Genomic DNA, 15,789 nt, shown 5'->3' with positions numbered 1-15,789 from the left:
TTATCCCTTATATTATTTATGTCTCCTAAAAATTAATTAAAAAATTTCTTAAACTCATCCACGTTGATGTATTAAAATCAACCAAAAATAATAATAATGCAGCGCAATTTAGTCTATTAATGTTGGTAATCCTGTCAATTCTAAGGTCTTCCCATATAAACGTTTTACCTAATACCTCACCTACTGTTTCTCAACACGCCTATTATATTTCATTTCAAGTTGTGCAGTCGCTCGTGCCCCTAGTGAATACTGATTTTCAACATTATAATTTATTTATATTTAACTTTTTAGTTTTTATTATATTGGGCTGCAATATAATGAACACTTGCATGCACCGTATATATCATATTTTATCTACTATTTTGGAATTTATTGTAGTCCAAAAGCATATATATATGAATTAAGGTGAAAGGCTTCTCTGAGCAAGACGACGACGTTGGAGGGAAAATTGAGAAGCAACAAAAGCTTAAAAGTAAGACTAACCATGTCTGGCCCATGGATTAGGTTGAAGATGTTTCAAAAATCACAACGAACTCAAAAATGCCACACTTAGAATATAATCTTATATTAATTGCATCACACATATGCATATTCTTGATCCGTAACACTTTATTCAATTCCCTTGATTTACAGGGTAACTCATTCCTGGTATTAAATGTGTGTATTAGGTGAAGTTTATCTTGTGACCTACTAAGTAAAAGATAAAAAGAACTTAAGGTAAACCGTAAACCAACTTAAGTTATCCATAGTTGATTGATTCAAATCAAGAAAACCAATAATAGATCACTCTAGCATGGAGTCGAACTTTCAATTGGAACCTTGTGGTTAACAAACGAACTAGCCAACTAACTTGACTAGGATTACCCCGTTATGTTATTCCACGCAACTAAATAATTACCATTATGGACAACGTACTTAGTTACTATTTACATATGTACCCTAACCAACAAAGGACTACACTGAGGCAATGCAAATCAACTTATGTTGTCAATAACTGACAGACTCAAATCAAGAAAGCTCATAGAAAGTTAAACTTAGAACTTTGTAGTTACATAATTAATTGAGCAACCAACTTAGTTGGATTTTCCAGTTAGTTATTCCATGCAGCTAAATAATTACCGGTACGGACTATGTACTTAGTTACTATTCACGTATATCATAGGGAAAATATGACAACTAACACTGCTTAGCTTGTCGCCAGTAATATAAATGGTGTCAACAATAATAGGGTTAAAAAACCACTTAATTTCTTTTTCTTTAAGGTAAAGATCCTGCTGGATGGCGGCAAGAGCTGATCTGATCTGTTTGGTTGTACATATCTCTCATCCCCTCCATTAATTTTTGTATAATATATATGATCTGATCTTCTTCTTCAATCCTTGACTGGCTTTCTAGCTTGAGTACATGGTGGATTTGCTAAGCCTCTACGTCAGTGAATCCCTTTAAAAATTTATATATATAACGTCTTGCTTTCAAGCTTTGGCTTACTCTAATCCTTTTCTGTCTACCTAATCTGTTATATATTCACAGTGCAATTACACCTTCTCTTCTACCCCCTTAACAAACTGATAATCACACTCTGCCTGCTAGCAACAGCGACCCTTCCATCTATATATACACATTATTCTCACTTCTTCAATTCCCATCATCATTATCACCATCATATATATGCATATTCATATATATATCTGTCAAAAATGGTGAAAAGTGTCAGAAGGGGCGTGTTCTTCGCGTTTCTGTGTCTTGTTTTTTGTCTTTCTGCAACTGAAGCCGCCATTAAGACCTACCAGTTTGATGTGAGTTGAATTGCTTCATCATATTCTATTCATGATATGGAATTGCTTGATCAAGTTGGTCAGGCAGTTGGTTGGGTAACCACAAGGTTACAAGTTCAACTATGGCCTTCTTGGTTTAAGCCGATTAGCTATAAGCAGTTTAGGCTGGTTTACCTCATTGTGGTCTGTTGCCGGTTAAGGTTACAAAGCAAAGTTTACCCAATACTGAATATAGGTTTCCCTCGTCACTCGAATTAACTTTTGGGTTTATTTGCAGATTCAAGAGAGTAATGTGAGTAGGCTGTGCCATGCAAAACCTATTGTGACTGTTAATGGGATGTTCCCAGGGCCTACCATTTATGCCAGAGAAGGAGACAGAGTTCGTATCAATGTTACTAACCATGCACAATACAACATTTCCATCCACTGGTAATTAAAATACACAGCCATATATGGATATATATATGATTGTCACAAAACTGATGTAATTAATGTTGGTATCTTAATGGTTGCAGGCATGGACTCAAACAGTATCGTAATGGTTGGGCTGATGGACCGGCTTATATAACGCAATGTCCCATCAAAACAGGAAATAGTTATGTGTATGATTTCAATGTGACGGGCCAAAGAGGGACTTTGTGGTGGCACGCACACATTCTATGGCTAAGGGCAACGGTGTATGGTGCGATTGTGATCATGCCACAACAAGGAACCCCCTTCCCTTTCCTTCAACCCGATAGGGAGGAAGTAATTGTACTCGGTAAATTAAAGTCATTTTGTCTTTCTTATTCCACAGTATATTTTCTGCGTGCTTATAAATATTTTAATTAGCTCTGTCTTAATTCTCATATGATTGACATGTGGTCTTACTTTAATATTTTCCCGTCACGTTGTCTAGACCTTCCTTATCCAATTTAGCTTTGATACGTTGCAGGAGAATGGTGGAATGCAGACGTTGAATCTGTGGAGAATCAAGGCAACCAATTGGGTTTGCCCCCAAACATGTCCGATGCTCACACCATCAACGGAAAACCTGGACCTCTGTTTCCATGTTCTGAGAAACGTATGTAACCAATACTATAAAAGAAGTCATTTTTTTTTGCTGAAATTTGTGATGGTAGTAGACCGGAGTTCGAAACCCATCATCTTCATACTCGTCCCCGGTCTCATTAGGAGAAAAAAAATGAGAAAAATGAGGCTAACCTTAACCAAATTCGTCTTATTGGTGACTTGGTAACTACATGATTACAAGTTCAACTCTCAACGTATTCTTAGTTTCAGCCGTTTAGTTATGAGCAACCTAATTTGGATTACCAGCCAAGTTCGTCAAGCTGATGACTTGATTACCAGTTTACCATGTTCCAATCAGTTTATTAGCCTTTTTTATTTGAAACAGTCAACTATGATTGGTTTAGTTCATTACATTTATTTACTGACTAGAGTTACAAAGCTGTTACCCAATGCATACTCTAGAATAGTAGTTGCTGGTTTCAATCCCAAAAAAAAAAAAAAAAGAAAAAAAGAGAGTAAATTTATGCCTAGGATGAACTGGTTTAATTATGTACTTCGTATTAACATTGTTTGTGTGTTTGGACAGATACATTTGCAATGGAGGTAGAACAAGGAAAACTATATATGCTCAGAATCATCAATGCTGCACTCAACGACGAGCTGTTTTTTGGGCTTTCCGGTCACAGCATGACGGTGGTAGAAATTGACGCAGTCTACACGAAGCCGTTCTCGACGAACGCGATACTCATCGCGCCGGGACAGACAACCACCGTTCTGGTTCGCGCTAACCAGATCCCTGGCAGATATTTCATGGCCGCCAGGCCATTTATGGACGTTCCGATTCCGGTGGACAATAAAACAGCCACCGCCATATTCCAATACAAAGGCGTCCCGGACACCATCTTACCGACGCTCCCTCTTCTCCCGGCTCCCAACGACACCGATTTCGCCATGACCTATAACGCCAAGCTTAGAAGCCTAAACACTCCCAATTTTCCGGCCAACGTTCCCCTCAACGTCGACAGGCATCTGTTCTTCACAATCGGTTTGGGGGTGAATCCTTGTCCGACCTGCTTGAACGGTAATTGAAGCACGTGATCCATTTTAACTAAAAACTTAATCTTCTTCTCTCAAAAAGTTAAATCTCAAACCCTAACTTATATATACTTAACAGGTACAAAATTGGTGGCGTCTTTGAACAACATTTCATTTGTGATGCCGGAAACCGCCCTTCTCCAAGCTCATTACTTCGACATGAACGACGTGTACACTTTAGATTTCCCGGACAAGCCTCCGACTCCGTTTAACTACACCGGAGCGCCGCTCACGGCGAATCTCCGGACTGTTCGAGGGACTAGGCTAAGCAAGATTGCCTTCAATTCTTCAGTTGAGTTAGTTATACAAGACACCAACCTCCTGTCGGTTGAATCGCATCCTTTCCATCTCCATGGCTACAACTTCTTTGTAGTTGGAACCGGTGTCGGGAATTTCGATCCGACTAAGGATCCTGCAAATTACAACCTCGTTGATCCTCCGGAAAGAAACACCGTCGGTGTTCCTACCGGTGGTTGGGCTGCTATTCGGTTCAGAGCTGATAATCCAGGTACCAGAAAACACCATTTATTCATATTAGTGTGAAATCCTTCATTCTTTTTTGAGTAACGAAAGAAACCCGTAATCACTATTCGAAAGTGTGTTCAGCTTAGATTGTCCATAGTTGATCGACTTAAATCAAGAAAGTCAATGGACGGCTTAATTTAGCTAGTTGAATAACTTGATCAACTTAGCTAGTCTTGAAATCCTTCATTCTTGGCTTATCTTTTGAACATTTCTTCAGGGGTGTGGTTTTTCCACTGCCATTTGGAGCTTCATACAGGGTGGGGGCTGAAGACTGCGTTTGTAGTAGAAGACGGACCGGGTTCTGATCACAACATTCTACCTCCTCCAGCGGATCTTCCATCGTGCTGATGATACTAAACGACAGGGATTATTCTGTATCATACATGTTTGAGACATATATACCACAGGATATATTGTTTTAACACGAAAAATGTAATAAAATTTCAGAAAAATTTGATTGTTCTCATTTCTCCATTTAGCATTTCACATACATGATACTGTGTTCTGTGTTGTCCTCCAAGCAAAAAAGCTTTCAGGTAAGAGCAAAGATGTTGCCTCGAGATGATTGATTGAATGTAGTTTCTGGAAAATAAGTTTATTGTAATGATATTGTTCTATCTTCCATGGAATGATGTCACGAGTTCATACCACCTGCACGGGGACGAATGTTCCAAGAGATAAAGCAGATAACGAGATAGAAACTTTATGTTCATGTCGTATACAAGCTCAACTCGTTAAGCAATTAAGGAACATCATAGTACACTAATTCGATGTGTTACTAAATCTTAAGCTGAACGATGGTGATTCCTCAAGGAAGAGCCTTTATATGAAATTTCAGTTAATCCACGAGGACACAAGATAAGGAACACGAAACATTCTATAGTGACAAAGAACGAGAAGTAGACTAAGAAGAGAGTGAAGGGAAGAAGTATAGAATGGAGGGCTGTTATTGAGGAAGATAGAGTTCTCTAATTCTTATTTACAAAAATTCAGAGGGGCATCAAAGCTGTGAAACTCAACGGCCCCTTTAATAAATCATTAGTCGTATGAAATTATATCTAACCTTCTGGGCGAGTGTTCGTGAGCTTCTTGGCTTCTAGCTCTCTCAAAGCAGTGGAACTCAGTTTGTCTCCGCTCGATTCTTCAGAGAGTAGATCTACAACTTCAATCTGCATAATAAACTCGATACTGAGACTTCATAGTTCAAAAGATAAGTAGCAAACATAATGACACAAGATAATGATGTTTCTATCTAGAAAGGTTTATCGTTAAGCCATAGATCAGACCTTTAGTTGTGAAAGACCTCTCTCAGCCCTCTTCTTATTGACAGATAATCCACCGGGTAATGTCTCCTTGCTATAACAAAATTTCCATATTTTAAAGAAAGTGAACTTGTGAAAGACAACATGAAAGGATAGAGAAGGTAGGAAAATCTAAGAACCTGACTACAATAGCCTCCAAATTCTCATCAATGATTGAAGGACCATAAGGATTGACAATCGGCTCTGCTTGTACAACCAGCTCTGCCTTGATGCTCTAGACAAAAATATTCGGAGGAGCATATCACTATCAGTTAATTGAAGAGGGAAAGCTCCCCGTACCATTCCCAAACAACTAGCTTGGTCCGTCATTAACACGGTCAATAGACAAGTGATTGATGGTTTAGGTAGGCGCTCATTTGTGTCATTTTTGGGACTTGTACACTATGTACCCTAGTCTTTTTCTATAAACACAACACATTTTTCATTTAGGCTGTGTTTGGAAACCAGAAAAATGACTTCTGGAAAATGAGTCATTTTCCGGAAAACATTTTTTTTTCCAATGTTAGGTTGCTTTCCAAAAAACTGTCTTGGTGTGTTTGGTTCATTTTCTGGAAAATGAGCAGAACTATTTTTAATTTTTAATTTTAAATATTTAAGGAGAAGTTGTTTTCCGGAAAACCCATACTATTTTCCCTTTTGACTCATCCTCATTTTCCGTTGAATCTAATTTCCCCTCCTTTGCCAAACATGGGAAGCCCGGAAAATGATTTCTGGAAATCATTTTCTGGGCTTCCAAACACAACCTTAGTAGATTATTATGAGGTTAGCAGAGGCCAAAGAACAGCAGAAGCTTATGGCATGCCACTTAAACCCACCTACTTTCTTCCGGCAAAGCAGATATTCCTAAAGCAGAAAGCATTTTCCAATTAAAGATTTGACGATTAAGTGACATTGCTGCACCAGTTTAAAACGCCAAAGAACAAAACACTTTTTTGGTACACCTGAGGTGGAACGGAATTTAACTCAAAACTCCTAACCTTTAAGTTAGGAGGCGCCTCTCCTCAGCCGTTTGTGCAAAACACCAAAGAGAAAGTCATAAATTGTCATTAGTATAAGTATTAGTACCTTAATGTAATTTTCAACATTTTGCATTCTTTGCTCAATTGGCTCTATTAAATCAGCATACTGCAGAAGGAAAACAGTCATAAATTTTCATCGCATTGACATCTCAAATAGAAGGAAGAGAGAAGATCAAAACACCACAATCAGAGTAATGATAGAATATAAATTTTGCTTAAAACAAAACCTGGCAACCTAAACCGTTTGCTACAATCTTAAGTATCAATAGTCATTGCTACATTTCCACTGCAAATTTTAAAACTAAATATCACAAAACATAACCACACTATGCTTTTCTTCCAAATTTTCTATCCCTTTTGTAAGCTCCCCTTACATCCACCCCCTAGAATAAGTAAAAGAATTAAGAAGCCCGCATAGGCAGCTCAGTTGGTCACAGGGGTGAAGTTTAGGAACAAGGACATGGGATTGAGTCTTCACCTCTCAAAGTGAGGAGGGCTCCTTGTGTGCACAAAAGCAAAGGTCTAACTTCTGTGTTCAGCTGAGTTACCCATCCTCTTAGATGCTTTGTCGGGCCGGGGTGTGGGACTGTGGGGGGCCTTGGGGTTGGGGATTCAACCTTTTGGGAACAAAGTAAAAGAATTAAGATGCCCACATGGGCAGTTCGATTGATTCCAAGGTAGTAGATTGTGGGCAAGGACACCGGATCAAGCCCTAGCCGTCGCTGGGAGCTACACTCAATGTGGTGGGTTCCTTGTGACACCAGACACTCAATGTGGTGGGTTCCTTGTGGACACCAGACACTAGTCCTACCACCTAATGCGATACTGAATCAGTGTAATTTATTGCTAAATTATCTTGTGGGGGTGTGGGTCCGGGGACCAGGGAATTTGCCTTTTGTGGGCAAGTACAAGAACTAAGGTGGAAAGATTGCAAATCATCTCTGTGATTGAATTTACTCAATCATCCAATAAGCAGATCACCTTTCATATGCAAATTGCTAAAGCGAATAATATGCGATCACATCGATGAAAGAAACATAAAGCTAAAATCTTTATTCGCATTTTCAATAAACAAAGCCTAGCCCTTGCCCATTATTAAACTAAACACAACAGAGTTAGAATTTAGAAAGAAAATAATACCTTCTTCTTGGTCAACATTGGGCCAGCGCAAACACCAACTACGACTCGTTCCCGGGACAACTCGGCCGCAGCCTATTAGACAAAAGATATTCGGTAACAAAGAACAGAGGGAAAATTATGTGCAAATTTCAGATTGTGTTGATTTATTTATGCAGTGAAGGAATGGGAGTTGAAGGACCTTGAGGAAGAGGCGGTGGCCGTCGTGTAAGCGGTCGAAAGTGCCGCCGAGAACCACCGCGGCGTATGAATCTAGCGGAGACGAGGTTGAGTTGATCGCCGATTGCTCTTCCATTATCGCCATTGGGGCGGCTATGATTGCTGTGTTTCAAGAGAAAAGAGAAGTAACCAACTGAAGTTGGGTTGGTTAGTAGAAGGTTAGTTGGCAGGAAAGCAGTCAGCACGCCGCTTTGGACTTCAACGTTCACGTGTATCCAAAACAAATACCCCTAATAATTTCATATTTCGACATGTCTTAAACAAAGTGATAACTAGCATGATAAATTTTAACATTAAAATAATAATCGTTGATAAAAATTAATACTAACACAGTAATCATGAATAAAAATTGTTAGAAATTAAACATATGAGTCAAAACTGTCAATTACTAATATTCATAGGACCAAAATTGATATTTACTAATTAATCTCTTCATTAATTTAAACAACTTACTTTATTAGATTAATTGAGTTTATTTTAAGCAATTTGATATAGTTCAAATATATAATTATATAACGGATTTAGACATAATTGGATATTAATGTATTTCGAATGATATTGATATTATTTGATTTATTTAAATAATTATATCATGAATTTAAACATAATTAGGTCTTGATACATTTCAAATGATGTTGATATTATTTAATTTGATTTATTTAAATAATCATGGAGTTAGACATAAAAGTATACTTTCTAATGTTACACTTGATACTTTTCCATTTATAAATAGCTCGAAATGCAAAGTAAACGGCATTTAAGACTCTTAATTAGTTTATTCAATATTTTTACTTCATTTTTAAGACTTTTTTAGTTTTGACGTGACTAATTACCTAATTGGTGTTAATGCTATGGAATCCTTTTTATTTTTTCTTTATAATCAACCAATCACAATTAGAAAGTACACAAATATTTAAAGTATTAATACCCAAAATTGTCCTCGACTATAGTGGTTTTTCTCAATTTCGTCCTAAACGACTTTGGTGACCTAATATCGTCCCAGACTTTTGTGTTTCGCTCAATTTAGTCCTCCATTTGTTATTCCGTCAAATTGGTGTTAAATAAAGGGACAATTCAGTAATGTCAATATTGATCTCTCTTTACTTTCAACTTGTGAAGTGGGAAATTCCTCTTTCTTGTACGAATTACACCCAGAATTACTCCCGGACCTGCGAATCAAATTTTATATTCGCAGTTTTAGGAGTAATTCTGGAAGTAATTCGTAAAAAAAAAGGGATTTCGCAGTTCACATGTCTATGAGTAAAGAGATGCCAATTTTAAAATTACTGAATTGTCTATTTATTTAACACCAAATGGACAGAATAACAAATGAGGGACTAAATTGAGCAAAAACACAAAAGTCTGTGACTAAATTGAGCGAAACACAAAAGTGTGGGACGATATTAGGTCACCAAAGTCGTTTAGGACGAAATTGAGAAAAACCATTATAATCGAGGACGATTTTGGGTATTAACTCAATATTTAAATGTTGATAAGATCTATAATAGTTCTCATTTTAATTATATAATTAATAAAACATATATTTGTACCTTGTAGAATAAATATATTTAAATTTTATAAAAAGTAACATTTTTGATCGCTCAATTATACATAACCGTTGTGTAGATTTAATCTTTCAATTGTTTATAATGCATATGGAGTTAATCAATTATTATTAAAGTGACAATTTTAATTATTGAGATGCCAAATTCATCATTTTGATACCGAATTCATCGTCTTGATAATAACTAAAAAAAGAATAAGCTACCAAACACCTTATGCTTAGATGACACATCTATGGCTCCCCTTCAGGGAAGGTCACAGGATTGAACCCCGGTGGAGTGTCTAAATCTAGACTTTAAATATTTGAATGACTAATGCTTTTTTTTAAAGCATTTGAATAACTAATTAAATATATACAATGATCATAAATGAAAGGCTAAACCCCCTGTCTTGTTCATTGTCTTTCTGATGACTTAATATGAATTAAGTTGTTTCTTTCCAAAAAAAAAAAAAAAAAATTGAAAGCCTAAAAGTGTAATTTTCCTTTAAAAAATTGTTGTAATGAATTATAAAGGAAATGACTTCTTTTAAAAATGGATGTAGTACATTTAATAATAATTATTGTTAGTGTAATATATATATATATATATATATATATATATATATATATATATATATATATGGGACTATGAGCCGTTGATCTATATTAGATCAATGATTCAAAATGAAGGAATTTTTTTCTAAACGCGTTTCCTGATAACATGGATGCGAATGATCTTAAGTGTCTCAAAATATGTATCTTAAGGGTCAAACTTATGCATCTTAAGCTATGAACTTATGCACCTTAAATTTCGAATTTATGCACTTTAAGTCTTCGAACTTATGCGCTTTAAGTGTCGAAATTATGTACCTTAATTACTGAATTGACGATACACCTTAAGTTTCAAAGAGATGCACCTTGAGTACTAAATTGATACACCTTAAGCTGGAAAATAATGCACCTTAAGCTTTAAATTTATGCACATAAGAGTATGGAAGTCGATATTCCTAACGAATCAAAGTTGTGCACCTTAAACTTGAAACTTATGCGCCTTAGAGTCTGTAAGTCGTGCACCTTAAGTTAAACTGGTGCACCTATCTTAAACTAGAAAGTGATGCGCCTTAAATTTTAAACATATACACCTTAAACTATATATAAACCTATGCACCTTAACCTTTAAACTTAAGTACTTAAGCTTTAAAGTTAGGTACTTAAAATTATAAACTTACACACCTTAAGCTTTAAACTGTATAAATTTTATTGTTAATGACAGGTGTAATAGCTTTCCTCAATCGGGCCTTCTTCTAGTTTTGGAAGAAGACGAATGTGGTTCGTCTTTCTTCCTCTTCTATATGAGATATGAGAGGAAGATGGATTCATTTATTCTTAAATATAATTTGAGGATTTAAAAAAAAAAAAAAAAAACCCCAATAGTCCGTATTTGGTATATTCCAATTATTAGCGCATTTTAGTGAAATTCATTCGGCTGCGGATGGAGTTGAGCCAACTGCCAAACCGCCAAAATGATTGGCGCGCTTTCTCCTCGACGATTCCCATGGAAATCACTGCCAACAACTTCTTAGTATACCAACATAGCTGTCCATTAAGATACGGCATCTAATGCCACTCCAAGCCAAACGCTCTCGTCGTCTTCATCGATGGCTTCGCTTCGACGATATCGCCGCTCGATCACCTCCCAAATCCGCCACCTCGCTCGATGCCATAGTTCTCATCATCATCGTTCTTGTCCCCATTTCCAACAGCTTGAAGTTAGCCATAAATTTCTGGTCTTTTCGTATAATTATCATCACCGGCTGCATTTCTCAGGCTGGTTTGAGAGTTTCTTGATTTCCAAAATCTTCGTTGAAAATGGCGGATATCAATATGCCGCGGTACAGTAAGCAGACCCAGGCCCAGATTTCGTCTGCGATGAAGCAACGGAGAAGCGGGTACGAGCCGTCCGACGCGGAAACGGATTGGCCGGAAACTCCGGCCCGGGAGACGACGATGAGAAACGGCGAGGAGGAGGATACCAGCAGCTCTGAAGCTTTCAATCTCAGCCACCGCCACGCGGCGATTCTCCACCTCGAAACAGCGGCTTCCCCCATTAAAGCTGCACCGAGAAGGCCTAGCAAGTCACCGTATAGACCACGCGCCGCCGTCGACGGTGATGTTCATAATACCCATAATACCCTTCACCGTAGCTCTAATAGAAATGTTAGCCCTTTTTCTAAATCTGAGAATAGGAGGTGGGCAGGGGAGGGTAATAATGTTCTTGATACTGAATTCTTTTCAAAATCTGAACAAAGAAGAAGGAATAGAGGGAATAATGATTTTCTTGAAAATGGAACTACTGTTTTGAGCCCTTATAGGAAGCAGAATAATCAAATCAAAGTTACTGAGAAATCGAATCTTAGCCGTAGAACTACTTCGGCTCCTAGAGGATCATCATACCACAAATATGATCACAAGGAGAGAAGAAAATTGGAGAGGATAACAGCCAAGAACAATGGACCTTCTGTTGGAGAAATCAATGAAATGGTAGGGAATGCCGGGATCAATCCTATGTTTGACAGCACTGATTCAATCTCCCCGGGCGATATTTTCTTCTCTCGCGAATATGCAGCTTTCACAATGCAGAAGATTACCTTCCCCAAGACCGGTTTTGACAGCCCCGTTTATGGTGCAAAGCATAACGGGAATAATAATAATCTTGATTCTCTAGACAGAACAGCTTCCAATTCCATTCAGGGTTCTGGAAGGCGGATTTTGTCATCAAGTAATGTTCTTGCACACACGAATTCGAATTCGAGCTCTGGTGTGAGTAGGCAGAGTAGTAATCTAAGTGGAAGTACGACCATAAGTGCGAAAAAGTTCACAGCGAATAGACAAAAGAGTCATCTGGGAGAGGCATGGTTTTCTTGTATCAAGAAGGGATATTGCAGGAGATCATCGAGAGAGTCTCCAGAGCGAAGGAGACCAGTTGATGAAGCTTTGTTTATCGAGAAGGCGTTTGTAGTTGAGAGTCTGAGACAGTTTTGGGCTGATAAACATCGACCTGTTTCGTTGGATGGATTTATTTGCCACAAACAAGAAGCTTTGCTACTTAAACGACTAGTAAGTAGTGTATCATATCTTAGGTTACTCTAGTAGTCGAGTTTATATGTTCCACTCATTTCATCTTTTTTTTTTTTTTTCTTGTTTTAGGCAGCTGATGAAACGTTATCGCACATTTTGCTCAAGGGACCTCCCGGTTCTGGGAAGAAAACATTAGCAATGGCTCTTCTACACGAAGTTTATGGGGATTCCATTAGCAATGTATGTTCTCTTATCTCAAACTGCATTAAAGGTAGAGTCTTGGGTGCTTTACTTTACTTGACACTTTGACACAATCCCTCCTTTTATTTCCTGCAGATATCGCATGATGTGAGATACTTTCGTGTTCAGGTACCCCGAAATCAAATGCTTCTCGTTTTACCAACTGAATTAATTCTTAAAAACCCGTCTTTTATGCCATTATTGTGTATAGGAAACTAAGCCAGTGCAAGTAGTTGTTCCTGTAACCTCGAGCCCTCACCACGTTGAGCTCAACGTTCATTTGGAGCGTAATTCTAGATATGCGTTAATGGCTTTAGTCAAGAATATTAGCACTGAATATGCAGCTATCCCGGAGATCAGCAAGGCTAACATGAACATGAAGGCAGATCATAAAGGTTTAATTTACATCTATATATCAAAGATAGCACCGGGTTTTTTTTTTTTCTAGAGCTAATAATTTTTTGTTTTCTTGTATTAAATTACAGTACTTGTTCTTTATGATGTGGATAAGGCGACGCAGAACATACAGCACTTAATAAAATGGATCATGGATTGTTATTCAGACTCTTGCAAGCTTGTTCTATGCTGTGAAGATGACACGACCATCGTTGAATCAGTAAAGAACAGCTGCAAAGTTGTTAAGGTTGAAGCTCCTGTGACTCATGAAGTAAGTATCATGCCAGTTCAATTGCCCATAGGATATGATTCGATAGATTTAAGGTTGAATTTGTTTTCTTTGTACTGCTTAGGTCATGGAAGTTCTGATTCAGATTGCGAGAAAAGAAGGCCTTGAACTACCGATGAGCTTTGCTGCTAAGATAGCGGCCAAATCAAAGCAAAACCTGAGCCAAGCAATTATGGCTCTCGAAGCCTGCAATGCACACAAGTAAGCATAGTAATGTTTGAAAGGTTTATGTTCAATTACGCTTTTTTGCTCTTGCTGATGAGATAACAATTGAAGCATGTGTTCCATCTCAACTAAAAGTCTAAGCTGATAGTTGGATTGTACATTTATGTTTATATACTATATGCTAAAAAATAACCTTACAGTTATCCTTTCACCGAGGACCAACCAATTCCACTGGGATGGGAATTGGCTGTGCTAGAAATGGCTGCAGAAATTCTTGCTGATCCTTCACCTAAAAGGTGAAATATTTATCTGACCATGATTCGTTTTCTACATCACATTCTTGAGTTGCTTCGAGTAAACATCAAGGTTAACGGTAGATTTTCGTGTTTGATCAGAGTGTTTACCATTCGGGGAAAGCTCCAAAAACTTTTGCTGGAGTTTGTGCACCCAAAGTTGATTCTGCTGGTAAACTAAGTTAACTTTGAAAAATGGTTCTAAATGAATCTAAGAGTTGTTTTCTAAGTGACTCTGTAATCCTGCAGAAGCTAGTTGAACAGTTTCTAAGAAGGATTGATCCTAGTTTGAGAAGAGAAGTTTATTACTGGAATGCATATTATGTAAGCTGTCCTCTACCTTAATATGTGCCCCCCCTGCCCCCACCCCCACCCCACCCCTTTTAACCAAGGAATAAACTCCATGTATGTCTATCTGCAGGAGAAACGACTGCCAACCGGAACAAGTGCTTTACTGAAATTAGAAGGTAAACTGATTGAGATGCTTGCATGTTCAAGCATCATCCTCCATACTCTAACATGATCATGTTGCGGGACAACCCCAGCCAGGTTGGTCAGACTGTTGACTTGATAATCCTAAGGTTACAGGTTCGGTTCCCTATGGGAGAAGCCTATTGGCCTTTTTGGGTTGAGCCGGTCAGCTGGGCAACCTATGCTAATTTACCTTCTGGTGGTGGTTCTTTCCGGCTAGGGTCACAAGGCTGGGTTTACCCAGGGCACACTCTTGGAGGCAACCCTAGCCAAGTTGGTTAGGTTGTTGACTTGGTAAACAAAATGTTACAAGTTTGATTCCTAATGGGAGTAGCCTATTTGCTTTCTTGGTTTGAGCCGGTCAGCTATGAGCAACCTGGGCTGGTTTACCTCATCGTGGTCCTTTGCCTGTTAGGGTCACAAGGCACGATTTACCCAATACACACCCTCGGAGGCAACCATAACCAAGTTGGTCAGTCTGTTGACTTGTTAACCACAAGGTTTAGCTATGAACAACCTAGACTAGCTGGTTTATCTCCTTGTGGTCTTTGCTGGCTAGGGACACAAAGCGGGTTTACCTAGTGTACAACAAAACATGATCATGTTGTTGAGTTCTGAGCTGGCAAGGTAACTCATGTTGCTTACCATTGCAGAATTTGTGGCCAAATTTATGAGCATATACAGAAAAAGCTGTGGGAGTCAATATGCCCAATAGCACATGGAGGAAAGATGCAGTGCAGGGAAATAATGGCTGGCTGGCTGCCTTCATCAGCTCCACCCCATTTCTCCTGTGAGAGTTGCTGTTGTCTGATTGATGTTAAAAGAATCCCAGAATGCAGCATCAGATTGAATACAGATTCTAAGTACACATCCATCTTAAGATGTTTTTTTTCCCTTCTTTTTCTTGTTGAGATTTGGCAGAGCATATTTGAGGGAAAATGTATGTGGAATTGCATAACATATAAATCCATTGGTGTTCAATAGGAGCTTTCCAAAGGTTTGAGGTTTTGGTCTAATAATAACACTTTCCTATATTTATTACATCAAAATCACAATTTTAATTTCTGAAAGAGTTTAATTGACTAAATTTTAAATAATTCGAAGATAAAATTATTTGAAATTGAAAAGTATGAATTACATCATCGGTTAGAAAACAATTTCCACCTAAGTAATTTTCATGCTGATAAAATGTTTGGCGCGAATAACAACAT

At 37.9% G+C, this 15,789-nt stretch overlaps 3 protein-coding genes across 5 annotated transcripts; 2 read left to right on the top strand and 1 right to left on the bottom strand.

Annotated features, from left to right (window-relative positions):
* The first annotated feature begins 395 nt into the window (after nt 1–395).
* LOC109177617 (laccase-11-like) lies at nt 396–4,872 on the top strand. Of its 2 annotated transcripts, none has more exons than XM_019327025.1 (7): nt 396–472; nt 2,053–2,204; nt 2,291–2,535; nt 2,710–2,838; nt 3,373–3,867; nt 3,961–4,389; nt 4,624–4,872. In XM_019327025.1, the coding sequence occupies exons 2-7, from the start codon at nt 2,113–2,115 to the stop codon at nt 4,752–4,754; spliced, it is 1,521 nt and encodes a 506-aa protein (XP_019182570.1). In that variant the 5' UTR covers nt 396–472; nt 2,053–2,112; the 3' UTR covers nt 4,755–4,872. The 2 variants fall into 2 exon arrangements, with proteins under 2 accessions (XP_019182570.1, XP_019182569.1); XM_019327024.1 differs by lacking the exon at nt 396–472 and adding an exon at nt 1,536–1,796.
* LOC109177623 (phosphopantetheine adenylyltransferase-like) lies at nt 4,446–8,281 on the bottom strand. 2 transcript variants are annotated; one of them, XR_002053604.1, is made up of 8 exons: nt 8,066–8,281; nt 7,888–7,959; nt 6,794–6,853; nt 5,848–5,942; nt 5,693–5,762; nt 5,470–5,575; nt 4,898–5,057; nt 4,446–4,778 (listed from the first exon to the last, which is right to left on the bottom strand). XR_002053604.1 is itself a non-coding variant. In XM_019327035.1 (7 exons), the coding sequence occupies exons 1-7, from the start codon at nt 8,186–8,188 to the stop codon at nt 5,041–5,043; spliced, it is 543 nt and encodes a 180-aa protein (XP_019182580.1). In that variant the 5' UTR covers nt 8,189–8,281; the 3' UTR covers nt 4,848–5,040. The 2 variants fall into 2 exon arrangements, 1 of the variants encoding a protein (XP_019182580.1); XM_019327035.1 differs by lacking the exon at nt 4,446–4,778 and having other exon boundaries at nt 4,848–5,057.
* Nucleotides 8,282–11,155: 2,874 nt separating this feature from the next.
* On the top strand, nt 11,156–15,582 carry LOC109177614. The gene is made up of 11 exons (XM_019327021.1): nt 11,156–12,763; nt 12,854–12,964; nt 13,061–13,093; nt 13,176–13,359; nt 13,450–13,631; nt 13,714–13,850; nt 14,015–14,110; nt 14,210–14,279; nt 14,357–14,431; nt 14,529–14,574; nt 15,232–15,582. Exons 1-11 carry the CDS (start codon nt 11,516–11,518, stop codon nt 15,291–15,293), a joined length of 2,244 nt encoding a protein of 747 aa, XP_019182566.1. The 5' UTR covers nt 11,156–11,515; the 3' UTR covers nt 15,294–15,582.
* The last annotated feature ends 207 nt before the right edge of the window (nt 15,583–15,789 follow it).

Source organism: Ipomoea nil, unplaced genomic scaffold (genome assembly GCF_001879475.1).
Source record: "Ipomoea nil cultivar Tokyo-kokei standard unplaced genomic scaffold, Asagao_1.1 scaffold0805, whole genome shotgun sequence".
Classification (NCBI taxonomy): domain Eukaryota; kingdom Viridiplantae; phylum Streptophyta; class Magnoliopsida; order Solanales; family Convolvulaceae; genus Ipomoea; species Ipomoea nil.
This window is presented reverse-complemented; position numbering and strand designations above follow the sequence as displayed.

Excerpts from the sequence above, each read along its gene's own strand:
- LOC109177623 (XM_019327035.1), bottom strand. The coding sequence starts at position 8,188 with ATGGCGATAATGGAAGAGCAATCGGCGATCAACTCAACCTCGTCTCCG. Across the intron at positions 5,943-6,793 it reads ATGTTGAAAATTACATTAAG|AGCATCAAGGCAGAGCTGGT; the intron begins GTACTAATACTT and ends ATTTTTGTCTAG. Across the intron at positions 5,576-5,692 it reads GAGGTCTTTCACAACTAAAG|ATTGAAGTTGTAGATCTACT; the intron begins GTCTGATCTATG and ends TTTATTATGCAG.
- LOC109177617 (XM_019327024.1), top strand. The coding sequence starts at position 1,698 with ATGGTGAAAAGTGTCAGAAGGGGCGTGTTCTTCGCGTTTCTGTGTCTT. Across the intron at positions 2,536-2,709 it reads GGAGGAAGTAATTGTACTCG|GAGAATGGTGGAATGCAGAC; the intron begins GTAAATTAAAGT and ends GATACGTTGCAG. Across the intron at positions 2,839-3,372 it reads GTTTCCATGTTCTGAGAAAC|ATACATTTGCAATGGAGGTA; the intron begins GTATGTAACCAA and ends GTGTTTGGACAG.
- LOC109177614 (XM_019327021.1), top strand. The coding sequence starts at position 11,516 with ATGGCGGATATCAATATGCCGCGGTACAGTAAGCAGACCCAGGCCCAG. Across the intron at positions 12,764-12,853 it reads CTTTGCTACTTAAACGACTA|GCAGCTGATGAAACGTTATC; the intron begins GTAAGTAGTGTA and ends TTCTTGTTTTAG. Across the intron at positions 14,432-14,528 it reads ATTACTGGAATGCATATTAT|GAGAAACGACTGCCAACCGG; the intron begins GTAAGCTGTCCT and ends GTCTATCTGCAG.